The sequence below is a fragment of the Suncus etruscus genome, chromosome 9 (assembly GCF_024139225.1).
Source record: "Suncus etruscus isolate mSunEtr1 chromosome 9, mSunEtr1.pri.cur, whole genome shotgun sequence".
In the NCBI taxonomy this organism is placed as follows: domain Eukaryota; kingdom Metazoa; phylum Chordata; class Mammalia; order Eulipotyphla; family Soricidae; genus Suncus; species Suncus etruscus.
In genome coordinates, this window is record NC_064856.1 from 95,373,733 (window position 1) to 95,394,913 (window position 21,181).

Consider the following 21,181-nt stretch of genomic DNA (forward strand, 5'->3'; position numbering starts at 1 on the left):
TAGAGGAAAGCAACAACAAAAACAAAATTAAATCTGAACACAGGAGGCAAGCAAGGCCTCTGGGGGCAGGGTGAGTACAAAACGGGTGCTGTGTAGGAAATGTAATTGAGGTGCTAGGTGAGAAAAAGTCACCTGGGAAAAGCCTGACACGAGGGAGAAGCTGAGAATTGAATGCCAGGAGGGAGGACTTGGGTCAGCCTGGGGAAGCCTCTCAAAGTGGGCCTCTCTGAAGAAAGGAGACCCTCTAAGGAATACTTGGGAGAATTCTCCCCTTAGGGACAGGGTTGGCCGAAGCCTGGATCGTCCCAGGAGATAGGATGGTCTTGCTGACAATATACTGGCTCATCCTCATCACCTGGAGAAGGACTCATTATTTTTTTAAAAATTGCAGGGGTGGGGATAAAAAATGTGTTTAGGGCTGGAGAGATAGCACAGCGGTAGAGCATTTGCCTTGCATGCGGCCAACACAGGACGTACTCTGGTTTGATTCTCGGCATCCCATATGGTCCACTAAGTCTGCCAGGAGCAATTTCTGAGTTAGAGCCAGGAGTAATCCCGGAGCGCCACTAGTGTGACCCAAAAACAAAATAAAAATGTTTGGGGTGGGGCTGGAGAGATAGCATGAAGGTAAGGCGTTTGCCTTTCATGCAGAAGGTTGGTGGTTTGAATCCCGTCATCCCATATGTCCTCCTGAGTCTGCCAGGAGCAATGTCTGAGTGTAGAGCAAGGAGTATCCCTGCAGTGCCACTGGTGTGACCCCAAAACAAAATAAAAATGTTTGGGTATCACACCTGGTGGTCCTCAGGGATTACTCCTGACTCTGCACTCAAAAATTATTCTTAGATGGGGTCGGAGCGGTGGTGCAAGCGGTAGGGCATTTGCCTTGCACGTGCTAAAATAGGACACACTTCGGTTCCAGCCCCCACCATCTCATATGGTCCCTCAAGCCAGGAGCGATTTCTGAACGCATAGCTAGGAGTAACCCCTGAGCATCACATGGTGTGGCCCTAAAAAAACAAAAACAAACAAAAAAAATTACTCCTTGTGTTGCTCCAGGGACCATATATCAGGGATCAAACCCAGGTAGGTCGCATCATGCAAGGCAAGGGCCTTACCACTGTGCTATCACTCCAGACACCAGAAGGGCTTGTTATTACCGCATTTCAGGGAATGCCCAACCCACAACACTCTGGGGCTACAGACAGATTCAAGGCCTAGGAGTGACCTCAGAAACCCCCACATCCACATAGCTGTGCCCCAGCACACATCCATACTCCCTGCCCGCCCTTTTTTATGGGGGTCATACCCTGCTATGCTCAGGGGTCACTACTGACTGGCTCTGCACTCAGAAATCACTCCTGGCAATGTTCAGGATGCCAGGGATCGATGCCAGGTTGATTGTGTGCAAGGCAATCACTTTACCAGCTCCCTTCTTTCTTGGACCCCCTACAACCTCCTTCCCTATCTGCTTTACCTTCCTGGTCTTTTGGGAAAGAGTGTTGGTTCAATTCATGTCCTGGGGTGGGGTGTTCCATTAGGGGTTAGGTAAAACCTGGGCACAACGCCCACCCTGAGGGGCAGTACCCACGCGTGCCAACTGAGCTGGGGCGCAGGAGAAAATTTGGAGGGAGAGTGGAGTGGCCAGAGTAGGGGGTAGGCAAGACTGGACCCCCCCAACACTAGCGGGGGGAACCCAAGACTTCAACACCGAGGACAGCGGCGGGTGGGGCGGGGTTGGAGGCGGGGCGGGGCGGGGCGCAGGGACCCCCACTAGGGTGCGGAGGCGCGCACGGGCGCGCGGTCGGGAAGCCGCGCCCTGCCCTGCGCAGGTGGTGCCCGCACGGGTGCCCGCCTGCCCGCCCGCAGCCCCGCCGCGCCCCGCGCCCGGCCCGCCGCCACCACCGCCTCCGCGCCGCGCTCCGCCCGGATGGCCAGGGCTGGGCCCGAGAATGGCGGAGCGAGAGAGCGGCGGCCTGGGCGGGGGTGCCGCGTCCCCGCACGCCGCCTCCCCGTTCCTGGGGCTGCACATCGCGTCGCCGCCCAATTTCAGGTGAGCAGCCCGGTCCTGCAAGCCTGGCCCATCCTTCCCGGGGACCCACCCCAGGGCGCCCCCAAAAGACGCATGCAGCACCCGGGGCCAGAGGTTGAGGTTCTCCAACTGCAGAGACCCCTCAGCTCTGACGGACAGCCCTTGCACGTTTCTGGTGCAGCGCCCGTCGTCGCCATTCTGGGTGCGGGGCTCCCAGGTACCGAGTGCAATTGGAGGAGAGGTGCTCTGGGCCATCGTCTCCCCCACGCGGGGTCAGGGACCCCGTGAAGATCCTTGGACGGGAGCGGAGGGCAGCCAGAGCTTGCCTTCCCGATGGGGTGTGGAACAGACTGGTGGGGACACCCTGGGTCCCAGTTTTTTTTGGGGACTGGACAGCCCTGGCGTTGGTGGTGTCCCTGGCCCCCCTCCCCAATTAATCCCATCCCCTCACATTGGCCTGGCTGCAGTTTACGTGTAGGACCCTCTGGGGACCAGAGCACCTGCTGGTCAGGTGAGAACAGGTGCAGAATCTAGCCTCCCCAATTCGAGGGGGGCATCTGGTTTGGGGGTGGGGAAATTTTTCAGCTAGGGAGATGGGAGGGGGCGTTGATCAGCCTTAAATACCAGGACTCAGACCTCAGCTCCCCCATCAACTCCACTTGGTGCCCCCATCTGGTGTTTGGCCTTTGGAGGTGGAGCTCGGGAGAAGTGGGCAGTGGAGGTGTGTGTGAGCGTGTGTGTGTGTGTGTGTGTGTGTGTGTGTGTGTGTGTGTGTGTGTGTGTGTGAGTGTGTGTGTGTGTGTGTGTGTGTGTGTGTGTGTGTAGAGGGGGGAATGGTCGCCCCTTCATACTTCTCTGCCTGCAATTGAGTAAAAGGGCGAATGATCGCCCCCTCCCCGATATTCCTGCCTGCAATTCAGTAAGAGACCTTGAGTCCCCACTCCCAGAAGACTCAGACACCCCATTGTTTGCCCGTCTTGGATCTGGCACTTCTCCCCCTCTTCTGGGGCCCCCACCAGCCAGACCCCAGCTGGGCCCCACGCCAGCCTCTCTTCTGACCAAGGAGCCCCCTAGGGAATCTCTAATGTATTATCAGGACCAGACACTGCCCCGGGCCTTGCTGCCTGGGGACCCTGGCAGGGGAGCAGATGGAGGAAGCCAAATCTAAGGCTGACAGGCCCCTCTCTGTGGCCAGTGCCACCTGCCTGTTACAGATGGTCCCCACACGCCTCCCTTTAGGGGAAGGGACCTCAGTTCAAATCCTGGCCGCAGCGCCTCCTTCCCCACCACAGGCCCCTCCGTTGTGAACTAATGAATCTGGGTCCCCCTGGAGGTGAAGGCTGTCCACAGCGAGGGTGTAAACTGCTCCTGCCTTCTTCCCTCCTCTCAGGGCGCTTAAAAGCCTGGAAAGGCAGGCTTGCTTGGAGGACTCTCTCCCTCTAGACTAGACGGAAATCCAGAACAGGGGATCAGTCCGGATTCTGCCCGCAGGCTCCTGGTGCATATTCCTCCTGTCCCTGTTCCTCTCTCTTGTCAGAGGCGCTGTTGGGGGCTGCCAACCGGACCTGAATGTCTTCCACTGGGGTGTGGATGAGTGTGGGGGCCTGCCTTCTCCAGCCACCCCCTCTCTGTTCTCTGATCCTGCTGGTTTAACTCTTTACTCACATCAAGGGCCCAGTGGGCCTGAGTTAGAACCACAGCTTGGCCTTAGTGGTGGACTCCAGACTGGGCACATAACACCCTGAATCTCTCTTCATGATGCCAGGTTTACGAGTGTTTTATGGTTGTTGTTTTTTATTGGGGGGGGGGAACTACACCTGTCAATGCACAATGCTCAAGGGTTACTCTGACTCTGCACTAAAGGATCACTCCTGGCAGTGCTCAGGGACCATATGGGATGCCGAGGATAGAACTCCAGCCAGCTGCCTGTCTCTCACTCTGTGACCACAGTAGCACTTTTGTTTTTATTGGTTTGGAATCAACCCTGACAGTGCTCAAAGCTGTTCCTGGCTCTGGACTCAGGTACCACTCCTGGTAGTGCTTTGGGGCCATATGGGGGTATAGGGGATTGAATCCAAGTACTTTATCTACTATACTAGCTCTCAAGTCCAGCAGTTTCCCCCAACACTTTTGACTATCATGGAAATGTATTTGTTTGTTTATTTATTTATTTTGGTTTTTGGGCCACACCTGGCATTGCTCAGGGGTTACTCCTGGCTGTCTGTTCAGAAATAGCTCCTGGTAGGCATGGGGGACCATATGGGACACCGGGATTCGAACCAACCACCTTTGGTTCTGGATCGGCTGCTTGCAAGGCAAACGCTGCTGTGCTATCTCTCTGGGCCCTATCATGGAAATCTAAATGCAGTCTACCCTTTTGCTCATCCTGTGAGTTACCGTTTTCCATGTGAATCTCCAGCCTCTAAAACTTATTCACAGGACTTTGGGGCTTTCCAGACCCTAGGGGTACTAGTGGTCTCCCATGTCCTGGGGAGGAACTTGTGTCCTTGTGGAGAGAGGTTTTCCCACACCCAAGTCTCTCCTCGGAAGACTTTCCCACACAGTGCTCCTCAGATCCTGAATTTTCAAAACACAAGGCATCCAGGTGCATACAGGACAGACACATTCAGCCCCCGAGCAGGGGCTATCTCCGGGGATAAACTTTTGGGGTTGGCTTCATTTCCTCTGGAGAAGACCCCAGCATGGATATGATTGGGAAGGGAATTGCAGAGCAGAAAGAAGGACAAGCCATACTTAGGTTGGGATAGAGCAAGCACTAGAGTGGACCAGGCTGGGCCTATCCCTTCATCACTTGTTGCCTTTAGAACTCCACTCAGCAAGGCCTCCGCATTCTACTCCAGACTGATATTTGTGAGTGACTCGAGATATCCAGGAAGTTGGGTCACAGGAGAACCTGATTTCCAAGGGAAAGGCTTAGGGGCTTCTTCCTTCCTTCCCTTCCTCCCTCCCTCCCTTCCTCCCTCCCTCCCTCCCTCCCTCCATTCCTACCTTACTCCTGGCTATACACTCAGAAATCACTCCTGGCTATGAGGAACATATGGGACGCTGAGGATCGAACCGAGATCCATCCTGGATCCGCCGCTTGCAAAGCAAACGCCCTACTGCTGCGCTATGGCTCCAGCCCCTCGTTGTCAATTTCTTAAGTTCTCTTTAGGCACTAACCATTTTGGACCAAGAGAGGTAGGATCCTTCTCTCACCACCACAGGAAGTCCATTTTGATTGTAGAACCCAGAGTAGGGATCCGTAACAAGAGTAGTTATCCAAGACAAGCCGAGGAGATCCAGTGGCCTGGGCATTTTGTCCCCCCTGTGGAAGGTCAGAATTGACTTCTCAAAGGTGGTTCCAGGGCCTGCTGAGGTGGGGTAATCTAGTGGGGGATGAGGGAACATTGACTGTGAGCCTACTGGACACACAGGGGAGTGGGTAGGAGCCACTGGACTAGGACCTGATTTCCCTTTCTTTGTTTTTGGGCCATACGATGTAGCTGTGCTCAGGGCCTACTCATGGCTCTGTACTCAGGAATCACTCCCTGCAGGAACCATAGTGGTGAAGGGCATTGAATACTAGTCAGCTGTGTGCAAAGCAAGTGCCCTGCCTGCTGGAATATTGCTCTCAGGCCCAGGTTTCCTGAGTGGCCTACTGGAGCATGGCCTGGAGGAAGCCTACTGTTTGCTCATCTAGGAGAAGGGGCACAGGCTACATTTGGGGACCATAGATGCTTTTTTAGGAAGGGCTCAGGGGTCGCATGACCAGAACCCCTGATTCCTCACTGGCAGCTGCTTTGCAGTGGCATAGTGAGGGCCTAGAGGCTCCCGTCACCTCTGATGGGCCTCAGTTGGCTCCGGTTTGTTCTCACTCAGCGAAAGCCTGCGCATCCCACCACTTAGCCATCCACAGCATAGCCTTGGCAAGCTTAGCCTGCCTCGAGTGGGCCTGAGTGCTGACGGGGAGGGCTGAGGCACCCCAGAAACACAAAGGCTGTCTTGTTCCTCCAGGAGAGCTAGAACGGGTGGGAGCACAGAGTCTGGTGAGGTCAGAATGTGGGGAAATGGCCAGGAGGATGGGTGCAGGCTTTCCAGTAGTGGCCCAAACCCCCTGTTCCTCCAATGATGGAAAGAATGCAGGGAGGGGCCAGCTTGGCTGGGATTAAAAATGAGGGGCACTGCTGTCCTCAAGCAGGACAAGGTCACCAGAGGTCAGGGACACCAGCTCTTGGACCAGGGATGCTGCTCAGGGGTGAGGCCCCAGAAATGACTCACCTGGACTCAGGTTGGTGCGGGGGAGGCAGGAAGGGGAACTGTTGGGAGTCTCCTAGTGGAATAAGGTCACGCCGCAGAGGTATGTGGCTCAGCTTGGGGGAGCCCCTGGGAGGAGGGGCTCCATTTCCCCATTCTTCCTCCTCTTCTGATCCGGGGATGGCAGAGCCTGAATGGGACTTTGCTGGTGAGAGGCACCCTAAAACCTGGCAGCACACAGCAAACCTGAACTCCTGACCACACCTGGCCCTGCCCAGTGCTCCTCCAGACCCGATAAGGACTCAGCAATTGAGACCTTAATCCAGGCCAAGGGTGCAGAGAGGAGGAAAGTCCTCAGGGAGAACCCTCCCATTTGGCAGACTGTATGGATGCTCAGGATATCCTGAGACATATGGGCGTCATACTAGCTTGTGACTCCTGCCGGAGAACCTGGCAGCTGGGCCTCCAGGAGGACCCCACTGGGAAGGGGGAGCCAGACCAGGTGGCCAGGTGACTGTCCTTCATCCACCTTGAGTTTTGATTTTTTGTTTGTTTGTTTTTTGGTTTTTGGGTCACACTCAGCTGCGCTCAGGGGTTACTCCTGGCTCTCTGTTTAGAAATTGTTCCTGGCCGGGCGGTGGCGCTGGAGGTAAGGTGCCTGCCTTACCTGCGCTAGCCTAGGAGACGGACCTCGGTTCGATCCCCCGGCGTCCCATATGGTCCCCCAAGCCAGGAGCGACTTCTGAGCGCATAGCCAGGAGTAACCCCTGAGCGTTACCGGGTGTGGCCCAAAAACCAAAAAAAAAAAAAAAAAAAAAAAAAGAAATTGTTCCTGGGGGCCAGGAAGGTGGTGCTAGAGGTAAGGTGTCTGCCTTGCAAGCGCTAGCATAGGATGGACAGCGGTTCAATCCCCCGGCGTCCCATATGGTCCCCCCAAGCCAGGGGCAATTTCTGAGCGAATAGCCAGAAGTAACCCCTGAGCGTCAAGTGGGTGTGGCCCAAAAACCAAAAAAAAAAAAAAAAAGAAATTGTTCCTGACAGGCACAGGGGACCATATGGAATGCCGGGGATTCGAACCACCGTTGGTCCTGGGTCTGTCGCTTGCAAGGCAAACGCCCTATCTCCAAGCTATCTCTCCGGCCCGAGCCTTGATTTTTAAAAATAATTTTTGGTTTGTTTCCCTTTTTATTATTATTTTTGGTTGGTTGGTTGAGGTTTTTTGGGGGGGTCACACCCTGCAGCGCTCCGGAGTTACTCCTGGCTCTGCGATCAGAAATCAGTCCTGACAGGCATGGGAAATCATATGGAATTCCAGGATTTGAACCATGTTCCGTCCTGGATCAGCTGCATGCAAGGCAAATGCCCTATTACTGTGCTATCTCTCTGGCCCCCTTTTATTATTTTTTTTCCTCTATGGGCCACACCCAGTGGCAGTCAGGGGTTAGTCCTGGCTCTGTGCTCAGAAATTATTCCTGGCAGGTTCAGGGAACCATGTGGGATGCTGAGGATTAAACCTGCTGTGCTACTGCTCCTCCCCTGAGCCTTGATGTTTTCTGAGGAACCCTGATTTCACCTTTCAGAGATAAAGCTCATGACCCCATCCCCAACCCTGAGATAGGACCAGTGAGTGAGTCCAGAGGGCTTCTTGGAGGAAGGGGTCTTTTAACTGAAAGTTCTCTCTACTGAGAGCTGGGTTCTTCTTCCAGTACTGGGCTAGCCCTGGGGGTTGAGGTTGGAGGGAGAAAGAAGGGCCTGGATGTGTGGCTAGAAATTCCAAGAGCTATGCAGGAAGGGTGGGTAAGGTGGAATGGCCCTAAGGGAAGACTGTGGGAAGATGGAGGCAAACAGGACTAAATCCACAGATCAGGGAGTGGCCAACATGCAAGTGTCACCTACAGAGCAGGGGTGCAGACACCACAGGTCTGCCCTACAAGTACCCCACTTTACCGAAGCCCAGGACACCCCAGTGAGATGGTGCATTTACATTTTAGCCTCTGCCCCTTGCAACCCAACCCTTTCACTACCATGCCCCCTGCCGGCCTGCCCACCTCTCCAGGACAGTAGCTATGATCTCCCAGGGTCACTGGTCTCTGTCCCTCCTCCTGAGTCCTGAAGTGGGGAGAGGCCCAGGTTAGCCTTAAAGGCTACCCCAAGCCCTATCAATGGTCCTCAAACTACAGCCCGCGGGCCACATATTGTATTTATTCCCATTTTGTTTCTTCACTTCTAAATAAGATATATGCAGTGTGCATAGAAATTTGTTCATAATTTTTGTTTTTACTATAATCTGGCCCTCCAACAGTCTGAAGGACAGTGAGCTGGCCCCCTGTTTAAAAAGTTTGAGGACCCCTGCGAGATGGTCTCTGCCCCAGCCTAGGTGCAGATGAATTCTCTATTATGGGGAGTTTGTGAATTCTCTATGGGGAGAATCCGTTATATGGGGAATTTCCTAACACCCCTCACCTCTCACCACAAGGCACCGAGTGCTGACGCTGGCCCTTTAAAGCCCATCAGGGGCTGGCTTTTAGAGGGGGGAACCATCTCAGATGTCTGCCATCTGCTTACTGGCCTGGACCTGGGAGAGGACCCCCGCCCCTCATCAGTGGCCCCCCCTGCCCCCGCCCCTGTCAGGGCATCGGAAGGGCAGGTGGAGCCGATGGCATCGATCGCAGTAACTTGATCCCGCGGGGGAGGCGGAACACAGCCTTCCACGCACTGCTCCATTCCGCTCCGCACCACCACCGCGGCCCTGGCCGGGGGAGGAAGCTGCCTGCAGCGGGGAGCTGGGCCGGGGAGAGCGGCCGGGCTGGGCCGCAGCGCTGCTGCTTCTCCCGGCCCATCTATTTTTAATGAGCCGGCCGGGCCTCTGCAGCAGGCAGGCCGCAAAGAGGCAGGCCCAGGCGGTGGAGACGAGGCGGGAGACCCCCAGGCCTGCCCCGAGGCCCTGGCCCCCCACCCTTCTGGGCATGAGAGGGCGACCCTGGGGCCCCGCAGCCCCCCAGCCGGGCTGGGCTCTCCATGCAGCTGGTGCTGAAGATGGATTCAAGCCCAGACAGTGACAGCTGGTTGGAGGATCAGTGGGAGCGCTGGTAGGGGAGTGTGGGGGCTGGTGGGGAAGAGGGGAGGTATTGGGGGGTTGCTCCAAAGAGTTGGGGCTGCCTTGGTCTGCTGAGGCCAGATGCATGGGAGGATGGGCTTTGGGCTCCCCTGGGGGCCACCCACCTTCTCTTCTCTCCTGCATGACCTTGGACTATAGTGGAGGCCCTGGGCTTTTGGGGGAAAAAAACTGGAATTCTCCCAAATTTGCAGGGCGGAGGGGTGGAAGGGCAGGGAAAGGCAGGCACTACAGAGGCGCATCATTGGAGCTGGGGGCCTCTTGCGTTTCTAGCCCCTCAAGCCCCAACTGAGGGACTTGGTGGAGAGACAAGACCCAGATCCAGAATGAGGGACCTGATCTCTCCTAGGAGAGGCTGATATTCCCGCAGGAACCCCAGGTTTTCCTCTGGTGCTCCCTCATCCCTGGAGGCCCAGGATGTCACTCTGGGAGGGAGGAGAGGTGTGAACCTGGACTGCAGGCTCTGCGCCTCTATTCAGGGTTCTCCAGGGCAGACCAGGCCATGGCACTCGCTGCCTGACCTGAGAAGGTATTTTCTCTTGGCAGAGCTGTGCCTCTGGCCAGCTGGGCCTTCTAGGCACGGCCTTGGCCTCTGGCTTGGCAGTAGCACTGCAAATCCTGGCCCAGAGAAGCTGGAGTACCTGGGCCTCCTTTCTTGCCAATTGCACTGGGCATGGGACCCCAACTCTTGCTCCATACTCTGGCTTGGCTGGCCCTTGAGTTCCACCCTCTGGGCCAGTGATTAGCCTTGTGTGTGTGGGGAAACCTGTCCCCACTCCCCCCCTCCTCCAGCAGGCTGTAACTTGGTTTTCTGTGTCCACAGGCTCACGCATGACATTAGCTTAGAGGAGTTTGAGGATGAAGACCTGTCGGAGATCACCGATGAATGTGGTATCAGCCTGCAATGCAAGGACGCACTGTCCTTACGGGTAAGGGGGACAGGTGGGAGGGTAGCCCAGTCTCCCAAGGGGCGTGGGGGGGATGCAGGAAGTGAAGGGCGTACCAGAAGCAGTGGGTACAATGCTCAACGCCCCTTGGTGCAACTTCAGGGTGTGTGTTGGGTCTGGGTGGCAGGCAATCTTCCCTTCCACCAGTCTGGCCCTACACAGGGAGAGTTTGGAATGGTTCTGAGATCCAGGATAGGCGCCGGTAGGAGCAGAGTTCAGGGAAGCACGGGCTGCCCTTCAGCCTTTGAGGAGTGGCCTTGGAAGGGGGCCAGGACATGGCTCCACCCTGCGGACTCCAAGGCACACTGCACCAGACCCCACCAAAACCACCTGGCTCCTCGAGGGCCCCTCTCCTCCAGGCTCCTGGTGGAGATTGAACCCTTACATTGCAGCTACCTTCAGCAGCATCTGCTTGATTGAGATCACAGGGCTCTCCCCTCTGTGGAGGGGCCCGGCTCCTAGGTAGCCTGAGTCAGGACAATCCCCCTCCTCTGAGAGAAGGGGTGTCCCGCTGGAAAAATGAAGGTCCAGCTTTAGCCTTTCAATGCAGAAAGGGAAAAGGGCAGGTACCCAAAGGAGACACGATGTCTGTGCCCACTGAGCCAGGGGACTCTGTGGCGTGGGGGACCCACCCGTGTCTGTCTCCGTCTTAACCTCCTATTCCCCCCCTGCCCCCCCAGAGATTCTATAAACTCTGCCAGGCGAGAGGAAACCAAAGGGTGAGGCTTAACCCTGTAGTGCCCCGGACCCCCACGCGCCATCCCTGGGGCCAGGCCAAGAAGGAAAGAGGAGATGCAGCTCCCCTCCAGTCCCCAAACCCATGCACACGCAGAACCTTGGAGAGGGGGGTCCCTGCCACCTCTAGGCGCGGGATGGTGGGATCTGGACCAGACTAGGGTGTTTGCAGGGACTCCTCCTCTGGGGGAGGGGAGGCAGGTAAGGGGCAGGAGGGACAGGGGGAGGGGGGGCCTTTGTGGCAGAGCTGGAACTGAAGCTGGGTTCCTAGCCTAAGGGGAGGGGGGGAAATATATAAATATAAATATAAATATATATCTTCTGGGGGGTGGGGGAAAATATATATCTTCTGTTGGGCAAGAGAAGTGAGGGTAGTCATTGCCACATATGGGGACCCCCGTCTGCTCCCTACGTAGCCCTCCCCATCCTCATTCCCTGTCCAGCGGGCCATGCCCAGGCGCACCTGTCCCCTTGCAGCGAGCGCCTCCCTGCAACTACGCCCCCATCTCCATCCCTGAGGGGCCCGGGTTCCCAGGCGACCTGCGTCCCCATGGCAACAGCGGTGACCTCACTCGGTGCTTGGCTTACACCCCGGGTGAGGTCACTGGCCGTTGCCAAGGGAACGGGAGGAGGGCAGGACCAGAAAAGGGGGGTGATCGGTGTGTGTGTGGGAGAGGTGTGGAGTGCCCTGCGGCAGCCGCTTCGCGGGGCTGGGACGGCGGGGAGGAGCGGGTGTCGTTATCCCCCCGCGCGCGGCCCCGGAATGGACTCGCCCGGCAGGGGCGGGGCGCGGGAAGCAGGCCACGCCCACTATAAAACCAAGCCCCTCGGCAAACCACGCCCCTGACGCCCCTCCTTCGGCGCCGCGCAGCCCCCGCGCGCAGGGCTGCTGTCTGGGGGCGTCGGCGGCAGCGCGGGCAGCCGGCTGCAGGCCGAGATGCTGCAGATGGACCTGATCGACGCGGCGGGGGACACCCCGGGCGCCGAGGACGAAGAGGAGGAGGATGAAGAGGAACGCCGCGCGGCGCTGCGGCCTGGAGCCCCGCAGCAGCCCGCGGCCGAACCCCGCCAGGAGCCAGCGCCCCGAGGCCAAGGCCAAGGCCAAGGCCAGGGCCCCGGAGGCGGGGACACCTACAGGCCCAAGCGGCCCACCACGCTCAACCTCTTCCCGCAGGTGCCACGGTCTCAGGTGAGGAGCTTGCGGTGGGGTGGCAGGACTGGGGTGTGTGGGTGGACTCTGGGGTGCTGAGGTTTTGGGGTCCAGGATGGTGCCAGGAACGGTTGCGAAGAGAGGGACTTGCAAGGCCTGAAGCTTTGCAAAAGGGAAGTGTCTGGAAGGACTGGGTTTTTTTTTTCCTCCAGGGCAGGGAGCCAGATCTGGAAGGGTATAGGGCTGGTTTTGGGGAGCAGGTGGAGGAAGAAGGGGTTTGGATGAGGATCTGGAACTGGGTATGAGGGTTTAGGGCTTCAGGCGCAGCTGCATTTCCCCCTGTGATAGGGGGTTCCTGGCAAAGGTAGGGCTAAGGCAGGCCTTGCAGCAATAGGTTGGAGTGGGGGCTGCGTTGGGGATGCTCAGGGGGGGGCATAGACTGTGGGCAAGGAAGGGTATGGGTTTGTAGGGGTCTATGCGGCTGAGTTGGAGGCGCAGGGCCCCAGGGCTGGGTGGCTGCATGCCAGGGAGGATTGAATTGCCAGGGGCATAGCCGGCTGTGGCTTTTTGTCTTCCAAGCAGGGCAGGAGAAGGCCTGGGTGGGGGGCAGCTCTGGGAAGGGGCCAGTGGGCAGTGTTGTTTGAGCTTCGGAGAAAAGTCTAGACCTTTCCCAGTATCCTCTGGGGTGGCTCTTGGCATGCGTAAGTGATCCCAAGAGAGGGGCCCCTCCGCATTGTGGGACAGAGTCCCCCAGCCTGACACTGCAGGAGGTGGGGACCAGGGCATCCCGGAAGAGCCACTGACAGCGACATCTGTCCTTCCTCAGCCTTGTGCCACTAGGGGAGGGAGCCCGTGTGACGGATTTGTCATCGGGATGATTCATGCTAGTCCTTCTTGCCCTCTTCTTGGGCCTTGTCAACATACCTCTGTCCTGTCCCTATGTGGACCCCAGTGCCCAGACTGGACTCTACCTCTGCCCGGATGGCATTTGCTCCTCTGCACATACCCTGTGCCATCTTTCATGGGAACATTTCCCCAGGGAGGGGCTCAGTGAGACCTTGGCCACAGGGGGGTGTGGGCTGTGTGTGCAGCACATGGCCTCAGAGTAGCCCTTCGGGGGGCAGGGCCGGGTTGTGCTGTGCCGGGCACTGTGTGATGCCCCAACACAAGAGCCCTTTGTTCCTGCCCAGGACACGCTGAACAACAATTCTCTGGGCAAGAAGCACAGCTGGCAGGACCGGGTGTCTCGCTCCTCGTCACCTCTGAAGACAGGTAAGTCAGGACCCTCTCCCGAGGTACCTGGTCCCAACCAGATGGCCGTCCCCACCACGTGAAATTCCTTTCATGGATCCTGCTGCACTGAGCAGGCCCCACGAGACTGGGCGACCTGTGGGAGAGGCCTAGTCCCAAGGGCTGTGACTGGGCTTCTGTCAGTGGGACCTCTGGGTGGAGGGTCACCCAGAGCCCAGTCTGCGGCCACCTAGCTTGCTCCCTTACTTCCCATGCCCTCACTTCTCATGCCCTCACTTCCCACACACCTTCACTTCCCGTCCATCTTCCAGGGGAGCAGACCCCTCCGCACGACCACATCTGCCTGAGCGATGAGCTACCCCCGCAGGACAGCCCGGTGCCCACCAAGGACCGTGGCACCTCCACCGACAGCCCCTGCCGCCGCAGTGCCGCCACCCAAATGGCGCCCCCGAGTGGCGCCCCTGCTGCCCCCTCATCGGGCCGGGGTCACGCACACCGAGACCGCATCCACTACCAGGCGGATGTGCGGCTCGAGGCCACCGAGGAGATCTACCTGACTCCAGTGCAGCGGCCCCCAGATCCCCCGGAGCCCACCTCCGCCTTCCTGCCACCCACCGAGAGCCGCATGTCCATCAGCTCTGATCCGGACCCTGCCGCCTACCCCACCACTGCTGGGCGGCCGCACCCCTCCATCAGCGAAGAGGATGAAGGCTTTGACTGCTTGTCGTCCCCTGAACGGCCCGAGCCGCCGGGTGGGGGCTGGCGGGGAAGCCTGGGTGAGCCGCCCCCACCACCCCGGGCCTCGCTGAGCTCGGACACCAGCGCCTTGTCCTATGACTCGGTCAAGTACACACTGGTGGTGGACGAGCATGCGCAGCTGGAGTTGGTGAGCCTGCGGCCATGCTTCGGAGACTACAGCGATGAGAGTGACTCGGCCACTGTCTATGACAACTGCGCCTCGGCCTCGTCGCCCTACGAGTCGGCCATCGGGGAAGAATATGAAGAGGCCCCTCGGCCGAGGCCCTCTGCCTGCCTGTCCGAGGACTCCACACCCGATGAGCCTGACGTGCACTTCTCCAAGAAGTTCCTCAATGTCTTTATGAGCGGCCGCTCACGCTCCTCCAGTGAGTCGGCCCTGGGGGGGCCAGTTGGGTGGGGACACCCCTGGGGAGAGGGACCATGGCCCATGTGGTTCCGGGTATCCGGGTACGGAGTTCATCCCCACACCACCACCAGAGCTGGACTCTCCGGCTCCAGTCTGTGCCCTCACCCTACAGGTGCCGAGTCTTTTGGGCTCTTCTCCTGTATCATCAATGGGCTGGAGCAGGAGCAGACCCACCGGGCCATCTTCAGGTAAGCGTGGGCAGTACCTGGCAGGCACCTCATTGCCACAGCATGGCTTGCCCTGCCCCAGCAACCCATTTACTCCATGCCAGGGGTCATAGTGCACCCTCTTGGGCTGCGGGCTTTGGGGCAGAGCTGGTTTGATTAGGGGATCTGGGCCAAACCCCGTTCACTCATTTCAGTGGAAGGAGCTAATCACCTCCTCAACCCCTTGACTTTATCAGGGCCCCGTCTGCTTCCACCCTCGGTGTTTAGGGTTCCTGGGGTGGAGGGCACAGCTGCCAGCTCCTGGCATTAAGGCGTGGCAGGTGTTTGTTCATCTCTAGCATGTGGTGGAGGACAGGGCCCTGAGGGCAGACTCCTTATGTGCCCTGTTGGGGCCAGGTTTGTGCCTCGGCATGAGGATGAACTGGAGCTGGAAGTAGATGACCCCCTGCTGGTGGAGCTGCAGGCCGAGGACTATTGGTATGAGGCCTACAACATGCGCACTGGCGCACGGGGCATCTTTCCCGCCTACTATGCCATCGAGGTCACCAAGGAGCCCGAACACATGGCAGGTACGTTCTTTCCCCACCTCCCAGTGTCTCCGGGCCCCCACCTCTTCACCTGCCCCCAGAAAATGATCTTAACCAATGAGTGGAAGGGGGGGGGGAATAAGAAGAGGAAGAGGAGGAAGAGGCTTGGTCAAATTGGGACACCTGCATTCATTGCCTCACCTCGTACTTGGTTTCTAGCCCTGACCAAAAACAGCGACTGGGTGGACCAGTTCCGGGTGAAGTTCCTGGGTTCAGTCCAGGTGCCCTACCACAAGGGCAATGATGTCCTTTGTGCCGCTATGCAAAAGGTACTTGGTCCCTCTTCCTTTCCATCCCGCTCCCCTGACCCGGGGGAACCCCACACTGTCCTGTGCCTCAGACACCCAGTCCCTGATGCTTGGACCCTTTACCCCCAGATCGCCACCACCCGTCGGCTCACCGTGCACTTTAACCCGCCCTCCAGCTGCATCCTAGAGATCAGCGTGCGAGGGGTGAAGATCTGCGTCAGGGCCGAGGACGCCCAGGAGGCCCAGGTATGGCCCCCAACTCAGGTCCCCCCCTCACCGTCCCAGACCAGCTTCTGCTCCACAGGCTGGCAATGGCCACAGTGTCACCTCTCTCTCCTCCCTCCACAGGGTAATAAATGTAGCCACTTTTTCCAGCTGAAGAACATCTCTTTCTGCGGATACCATCCAAAGAACAACAAGTAAGTGGGATGGGATGCAGGCCCTGGAGCCACATTGGCAGGACATGGTTCCCTATGGTGCCTGAGGGTCCGAAGGGCAAGTCTCCGTCCCCCTTGCCAATGTGTCTTCCTGGGCAGGTACTTCGGGTTCATCACCAAGCACCCCGCCGACCACCGGTTTGCCTGCCATGTCTTCGTGGCGGAGGAGTCCACCAAAGCTCTGGCAGAATCTGTGGGGTATGTGTGTGCCTGGGTGGCCTAGGGCCCTGTGGGGTCCAACCCCGAGTATTGCAGGCCCCTACAACCCCTGCCTGTTACCTCCTTGGTCTAACCCACAGGGTGGGCAGCCCCTGAGGATGAGGGAGGGGGGCTCATGGGAACCTCGCTCTGGAAGTTGGCTTTAGAAGGAAGTGGGGCTTCTTGGGCAGAAGTTGGGGGTCCCTTGGGGCTGCCCAGCTTGCTCATGGGGTATTTGTTCCTAGGAGAGCCTTTCAGCAGTTTTACAAGCAGTTTGTGGAATACACCTGCCCCACGGAGGACATCTACCTGGAGTAGGGGTGTGGCCTACCTTCGCTCCCGCCCCTGGGCCCTGCACCTGAAAGACGGGTGCTGCTGGAGGTGCAGAAGAGGCACCCGCGACCACCATGGGCGGGAAAATGGAAGCCACTGGCTGCGGGTGGGGGAGGGCGGGTGAGGGGAGAGGCACATGCAATTTATTGTAACATACGGGAGTAGATTTGTCTATGGAGGACAGAGCGGGCTGCTCGGGACCGAGGAGGGTAGAGCCAGTGGGGTGGGGCTGTGAGCCATGATGGACGCACCCGTCTGAACCGCTTAGGGGTCTGCCCTGTCCTGGGCCTTGGGCTTTCTGGCTATTGCCTCCTGCCCTGAAGCCGCCTCAACATGTCACCAAGGGTGCCCCCATCCTGCCCCTAACTCCCAGTCTCACCCCAAGAGGTCCCAGGCTCAGGGTAAGCCCAATCCACCTCCTCCCCATCCCCTGGCCTTTGCCAGAAGGAAAGAGCAGCAGGTGGAGGCCCAGGCCTGGTTCCCAGCTCTGGCTTTCCTTTGCCTGCTGGGGGGCCCCCTGCAGCCCCACTGGCATGCTGGCCCTGGCAGGTGCGGCCTCATGGGGAGGGCGGGTGCGCTGCAGGCCCTGCCTGACAGGAAAAGGCAGCTTTAGGACTGGCCCAGGCCCCATCTTGGTCCCGCCCCATGGTGACAGCTATTAAAGTGCCATTTCCTGTCTGGATCACAGTGGTGTGTGTGCGCGCATATGTTTGCTTGCGGCCCAGGAGGAGTTCAACTTCTGCTGCACAAAATAGCTTTTATAGGGGAGATTCGTTGTTACACTTATGCATCGTAATAATACTCGGCCATGTCTGGCCCATCCCGCTTGCGCTGTTGAGCCCGGGAGAGCAGAGGCCGAGGCCCCCGTGGCCAGGGGTGCTTGGGCCGAATCCCATAGTCTAGAGAAAGAAGAGATTGTGTGGGAGGAGAAGCAGGTTGGGAATCCTCTGAGGTTACTCCTGAACAGTTGGGGCTGGACCTGGGCACCCTCCCCGGGGTAGGGGGAATCCCATACTACCATCCATCAGGCCAGGAAGTGGCTCTCGGAGCTCCAGGGGACCTGAAAGTTCCTCGAATACAGCTCGCCGTTGCCTGTGGAAGACGTCGGGGTGCTTAATCCTCTGCCTGAGGCTGCTACCACCTGTTAGAGGTGATCCAGGCAAGCCTCTCCAGGGCGCAGAGGAGCAGAGTGTGGCAGACACCCCCAAGTCCACCCTGTGGTACCCTGGGAGTTACTTCAGTGGTTGGGGCCCGAGGAATGCGGCCACCAGGACGAGGTAGAGGAGGAAGAGGTTCAGCCAGGCCCTGGGGAACAGAGCCCCAAGCATGGCGAGAACCATCTTCTGCTTGTCTTGGACCCAATGGAAGCGGAATCTGTTGCGTGCTCCCTACCTCCAAGAGAACCTCACAAAGGGCTTCATTCCGTCCCCAGCAGCCCAGAACCCAGGTGGAGCTTTGGAGGCCAGTAGGTCCCAGATGACTTCAGTTCAGATGTCAGGGGCTCCCAGTGCTCTGAGAGACCAGCCCTCTGCTGAGAGACGAACCCTCCTGGGTCCCGGCAAGCCCATTCAGCTGCCTTCTCATCCTGCACCCCATTTCCTCTTCCTAGGTTTCAGTGCTGTAGGTGAGCCTGGGTTGGTTTTTGGGTCACACCCGGCAGTGCTCAGGGGTTCCTCCTGGCTCTATGCTCAGAAATCACTCCTGGCAGACACGGGGGACCATATGGGATGCCGGGATTCGAACCACCGTTGGTCCTGGGTTGGCGGCGTGCAAGGCAAACTCCCTACTGCTGTGCTATCTCTCTGGGCCCCCCTGAGCCTATGTTATTAAAAAAGAAACAAACCCCATTTATGAATCAGAATCTAGGGAAGGGAATAAGCTTCAGGAGCCCCCAACCCTGAGGGCCTCTGGTGTGCGGAAACTGGTCCTTAGCCCCAAGGCTGACAGCCCTTTCTAAGCCAGTGTGTGACCTCACCTTCGCTCCTCTTCTAGGTTCTGAGCAGCCATCACTGCCCCACCCCCATTGCAATGCTGTCTGGCACCAAGCACCCTGAAAACTTCATCTTCAAACTTTCCAACACTCACCCCCTTTTTGCAATCAATCCATAGTCAGGTCCTGTGGCCTGTCTGGGTTCTCCTGAACCAATCCCTCCCCATCCTGACAAGGCCCATTTTATACTGGGGTGCTGGCCTCCTATCCCACCCCTGCACCCGCATTAAGCTGCGATGCCAGCCATTGCACCAGTCCAGAGCCTGACTTGACTCCTCAGTGTCTTTCTGGCAAGAGGCCGACACACATTTCCCCAGACTGGATGCCTGCCTGGTGGTGTCCCTGGCAGCAGAGCTGGAACTAAGGACCCAAGGGCTGGCCTCTGCCTTCCCGAGGGCCCAGCTCAAGGGCCACATGAGTCAAACCTGAGGGTGGGGGTAAGGTGAGAAGCCAAGGCCCATGGCAGTGGTGTTACCTGTAGGGGTTGGGAAAGCAGTGTCTGGGGATGCCCTCATCCTGGGGCCTGAAGCTGGGGCCAGCTGGATATGGATGCAGTCTGCCAGTGCAGGGAATTGGCAGGAGTTTGGTGGGGACACTGGCTCATACTCTGTGCCTCTTTCAGCATTCTCCCAGAGTCATTCAGGTCCCAGCCCCCAGCATTAGCTGTGCCTGGCTGTTATGCCTCTTTTCTTTTCTTCTTTTTTTTTTTTTTGGTTTTTGGGCCACACCCGGTGATGCTCAGGGGTTACTCCTGGCTATGCGCTCAGAAGTCGCTCCTGGCTTGGGGGACCATATGGGATGCCGGGGGATTGAACCTCGGTCCGTCCTAGGCTAGCGCAGGCAAGGCAGGCACCTTACCTCTAGCGCCACCGCCCAGCCCCCTATGCCTCTTTTCTTACAAAGATTTTTTTTTTTTTTTTTTAGTTTTTGGGCCACACCCGGCAGTGCTCAGGGCTTACTCCTGGCTGTCTGCTCAGAAATAGCTCCTGGCAGGCACGGGGGACCATATGGGACACCGGGATTCGAACCAACCACCTTTGGTCCTGGATCGGCTGCTTGCAAGGCAAACGCCGCTGTGCTCTCTCTGGGCTCGATTTTTTTTTGTTGTTGTTGTTTTTTTGTTTTTTTTTGGGTCACACCAGGAAGTGTTCAGGTTACTCCTGGCTCTACACTCAGAAATTGCTCCTGACAGATTCGGGGGACCACATGGGATGCTGGGATTCAAACCACCGTCCTTCTGCATGCAAGGCAAATGCCTTACCTCCATGCTTTCTCTCCAGCCCCTCACAAAGATTTCTGCTCTCAACAGAAGGTCACTGCCCCTCAGTGCAGCTCTCTACCTCCCAGCCCCTACCCCCCCCCCCCCATTTGCCAGGCTCCACTACTAGGCTGGCAGCAGAACCAGGCCCAGATACCACCAGCCACAGTGGTGAGCAGCAACTTCCCCTTTGCTCTGAACACAGGGAGAGGCTGCAAGGATCACCGTGTCCTGAGGCATCATGCTGGCAAGAGAGGCCATGTGCTCGAATACTACCAGAGTTGACTTTATTAGGGAAGAGGAGCCTGGGGGGACCAAGGGGTCCAGGCACCCCCTGCCTAGAGCAGAAGAGCATGCCATCCACCCGCGTTGTGTCCTCCCCAAGTTGTCTGTTAGCCCCAACTGTAGAAGTAAATTTTCTGCCAAGTGGGCAAGTAATCCGCGAGTGGCCCTGCAGGGAGACAGCAAGAAGAAAGCATTCAGGGTAGAGCCAGGCTTCCACTGGCAGTCAGTTCATCAACTAGGCCTCAAGTCTCAGCCTTGTGCCCGAACACTGCCTGGGTTTGTGTGATCAGGAACTAGCTCTGCCCATTTACAGACCCAATCCCAAAGCTCCAGCCACAATGCTTGCAGGCAAGCCCAGGGGAGCCTATGGCAACATCTTCTGCATCCCAGACACAGTCTCCTTGCTCCAATCTCCTGAGGCAGGAGAAAGGCTGAAAGCCCAATGGGTTCTAACCCTCCAGTGTGAGCATGCTCTTACCCACCTGACCCAAGCCAGCCTGGCATGCACAAAAGTCATGCACCCTTGAGGTCTCGGGGCTCTCTCAAAAGCTGCCCAGGGACTAATGACAAGCGGGTGCAGAGGGAGCAGGGACATGGGGTCTTGGATGAGACAGGTGCTTTGGCTGACCATCACCCTCCCCCACACTTACTTGTGACCAGGCCAATGCCCGGGACATGGTTGGCCAGCAGCCGAAGCAAGAAGAGGATTCTGGCCCTACAAAGAGACAAGTGAACAGGCTGAGTGGGGGTAGGGAGGGTGGGTAGATTGGTCCCTGCAAATGGGAGTGCTACAAGGCTGCTCCAACCCACTAAAACAAGCGAATGGTGTTAAGCCAAATTAGCAACAGGATGAGCACACGAGGCTTGCTGCCTTGGCACCCTTCTGCCCTCTCTCCCTCTGAGCTACCATGGAGGATAGGGAGTTAGTCTCATGTGGACACAGGCTCCCCTGGTCACATCTTCCTGGGAGAGAAGTGCTGAAGAGCAACCCTGCCTTTGGGGGCACTGTGGGCTCAGTTGAAGTGGAGA

General features: G+C 57.9%; 3 protein-coding genes across 8 annotated transcripts in view; 1 reads left to right on the top strand and 2 right to left on the bottom strand.

Moving 5' to 3' along the window:
* The first annotated feature begins 1,887 nt into the window (after positions 1–1,887).
* On the top strand, positions 1,888–17,301 carry MAPK8IP1 (mitogen-activated protein kinase 8 interacting protein 1). 4 transcript variants are annotated; one of them, XM_049779621.1, is made up of 13 exons: positions 1,922–2,050; positions 10,225–10,330; positions 11,527–11,678; positions 11,955–12,272; positions 13,424–13,505; positions 13,796–14,608; positions 14,762–14,837; positions 15,213–15,385; positions 15,563–15,672; positions 15,781–15,897; positions 16,000–16,070; positions 16,188–16,286; positions 16,532–17,301. In XM_049779621.1, the coding sequence occupies exons 2-13, from the start codon at positions 10,288–10,290 to the stop codon at positions 16,602–16,604; spliced, it is 2,127 nt and encodes a 708-aa protein (XP_049635578.1). In that variant the 5' UTR covers positions 1,922–2,050; positions 10,225–10,287; the 3' UTR covers positions 16,605–17,301. The 4 variants fall into 4 exon arrangements, with proteins under 4 accessions (XP_049635575.1, XP_049635578.1, XP_049635576.1 ...); XM_049779619.1 differs by lacking the exon at positions 1,922–2,050 and adding an exon at positions 8,882–9,375; XM_049779618.1 differs by lacking the exon at positions 11,527–11,678 and having other exon boundaries at positions 1,888–2,050.
* Positions 17,302–17,402: 101 nt separating this feature from the next.
* FREY1 (Frey regulator of sperm-oocyte fusion 1) lies at positions 17,403–17,959 on the bottom strand. The gene is made up of 3 exons (XM_049779963.1): positions 17,856–17,959; positions 17,638–17,711; positions 17,403–17,518 (listed from the first exon to the last, which is right to left on the bottom strand). Exons 1-3 carry the CDS (start codon positions 17,957–17,959, stop codon positions 17,403–17,405), a joined length of 294 nt encoding a protein of 97 aa, XP_049635920.1.
* A 2,173-nt stretch (positions 17,960–20,132) lies between these two features.
* PEX16 (peroxisomal biogenesis factor 16) overlaps positions 20,133–21,181 on the bottom strand; it is a 561,216-nt gene continuing 560,167 nt past the window's right edge. For all 3 annotated transcript variants that reach the window (XM_049779740.1, XM_049779739.1, XM_049779741.1), the window contains 2 exons: positions 20,803–20,867; positions 20,133–20,318 (listed from right to left, as the gene is read on the bottom strand). In XM_049779740.1, coding sequence (XP_049635697.1) covers positions 20,260–20,318; positions 20,803–20,867 — 124 coding nt within the window. In that variant the 3' untranslated portion in view covers positions 20,133–20,259. The remainder of the gene's footprint in view (positions 20,319–20,802; positions 20,868–21,181) is intronic.

Excerpts from the sequence above, each read along its gene's own strand:
- MAPK8IP1 (XM_049779618.1), top strand. The coding sequence starts at position 1,950 with ATGGCGGAGCGAGAGAGCGGCGGCCTGGGCGGGGGTGCCGCGTCCCCG. Across the intron at positions 10,331-11,954 it reads AGGACGCACTGTCCTTACGG|CCCCCGCGCGCAGGGCTGCT; the intron begins GTAAGGGGGACA and ends GGCGCCGCGCAG. Across the intron at positions 14,609-14,761 it reads CGGCCGCTCACGCTCCTCCA|GTGCCGAGTCTTTTGGGCTC; the intron begins GTGAGTCGGCCC and ends CTCACCCTACAG.
- FREY1 (XM_049779963.1), bottom strand. The coding sequence starts at position 17,959 with ATGGTTCTCGCCATGCTTGGGGCTCTGTTCCCCAGGGCCTGGCTGAAC. Across the intron at positions 17,712-17,855 it reads CTCGGGCCCCAACCACTGAA|GCAACGGCGAGCTGTATTCG; the intron begins GTAACTCCCAGG and ends CGTCTTCCACAG. Across the intron at positions 17,519-17,637 it reads ACTTCCTGGCCTGATGGATG|ACTATGGGATTCGGCCCAAG; the intron begins GTAGTATGGGAT and ends TTCTTTCTCTAG.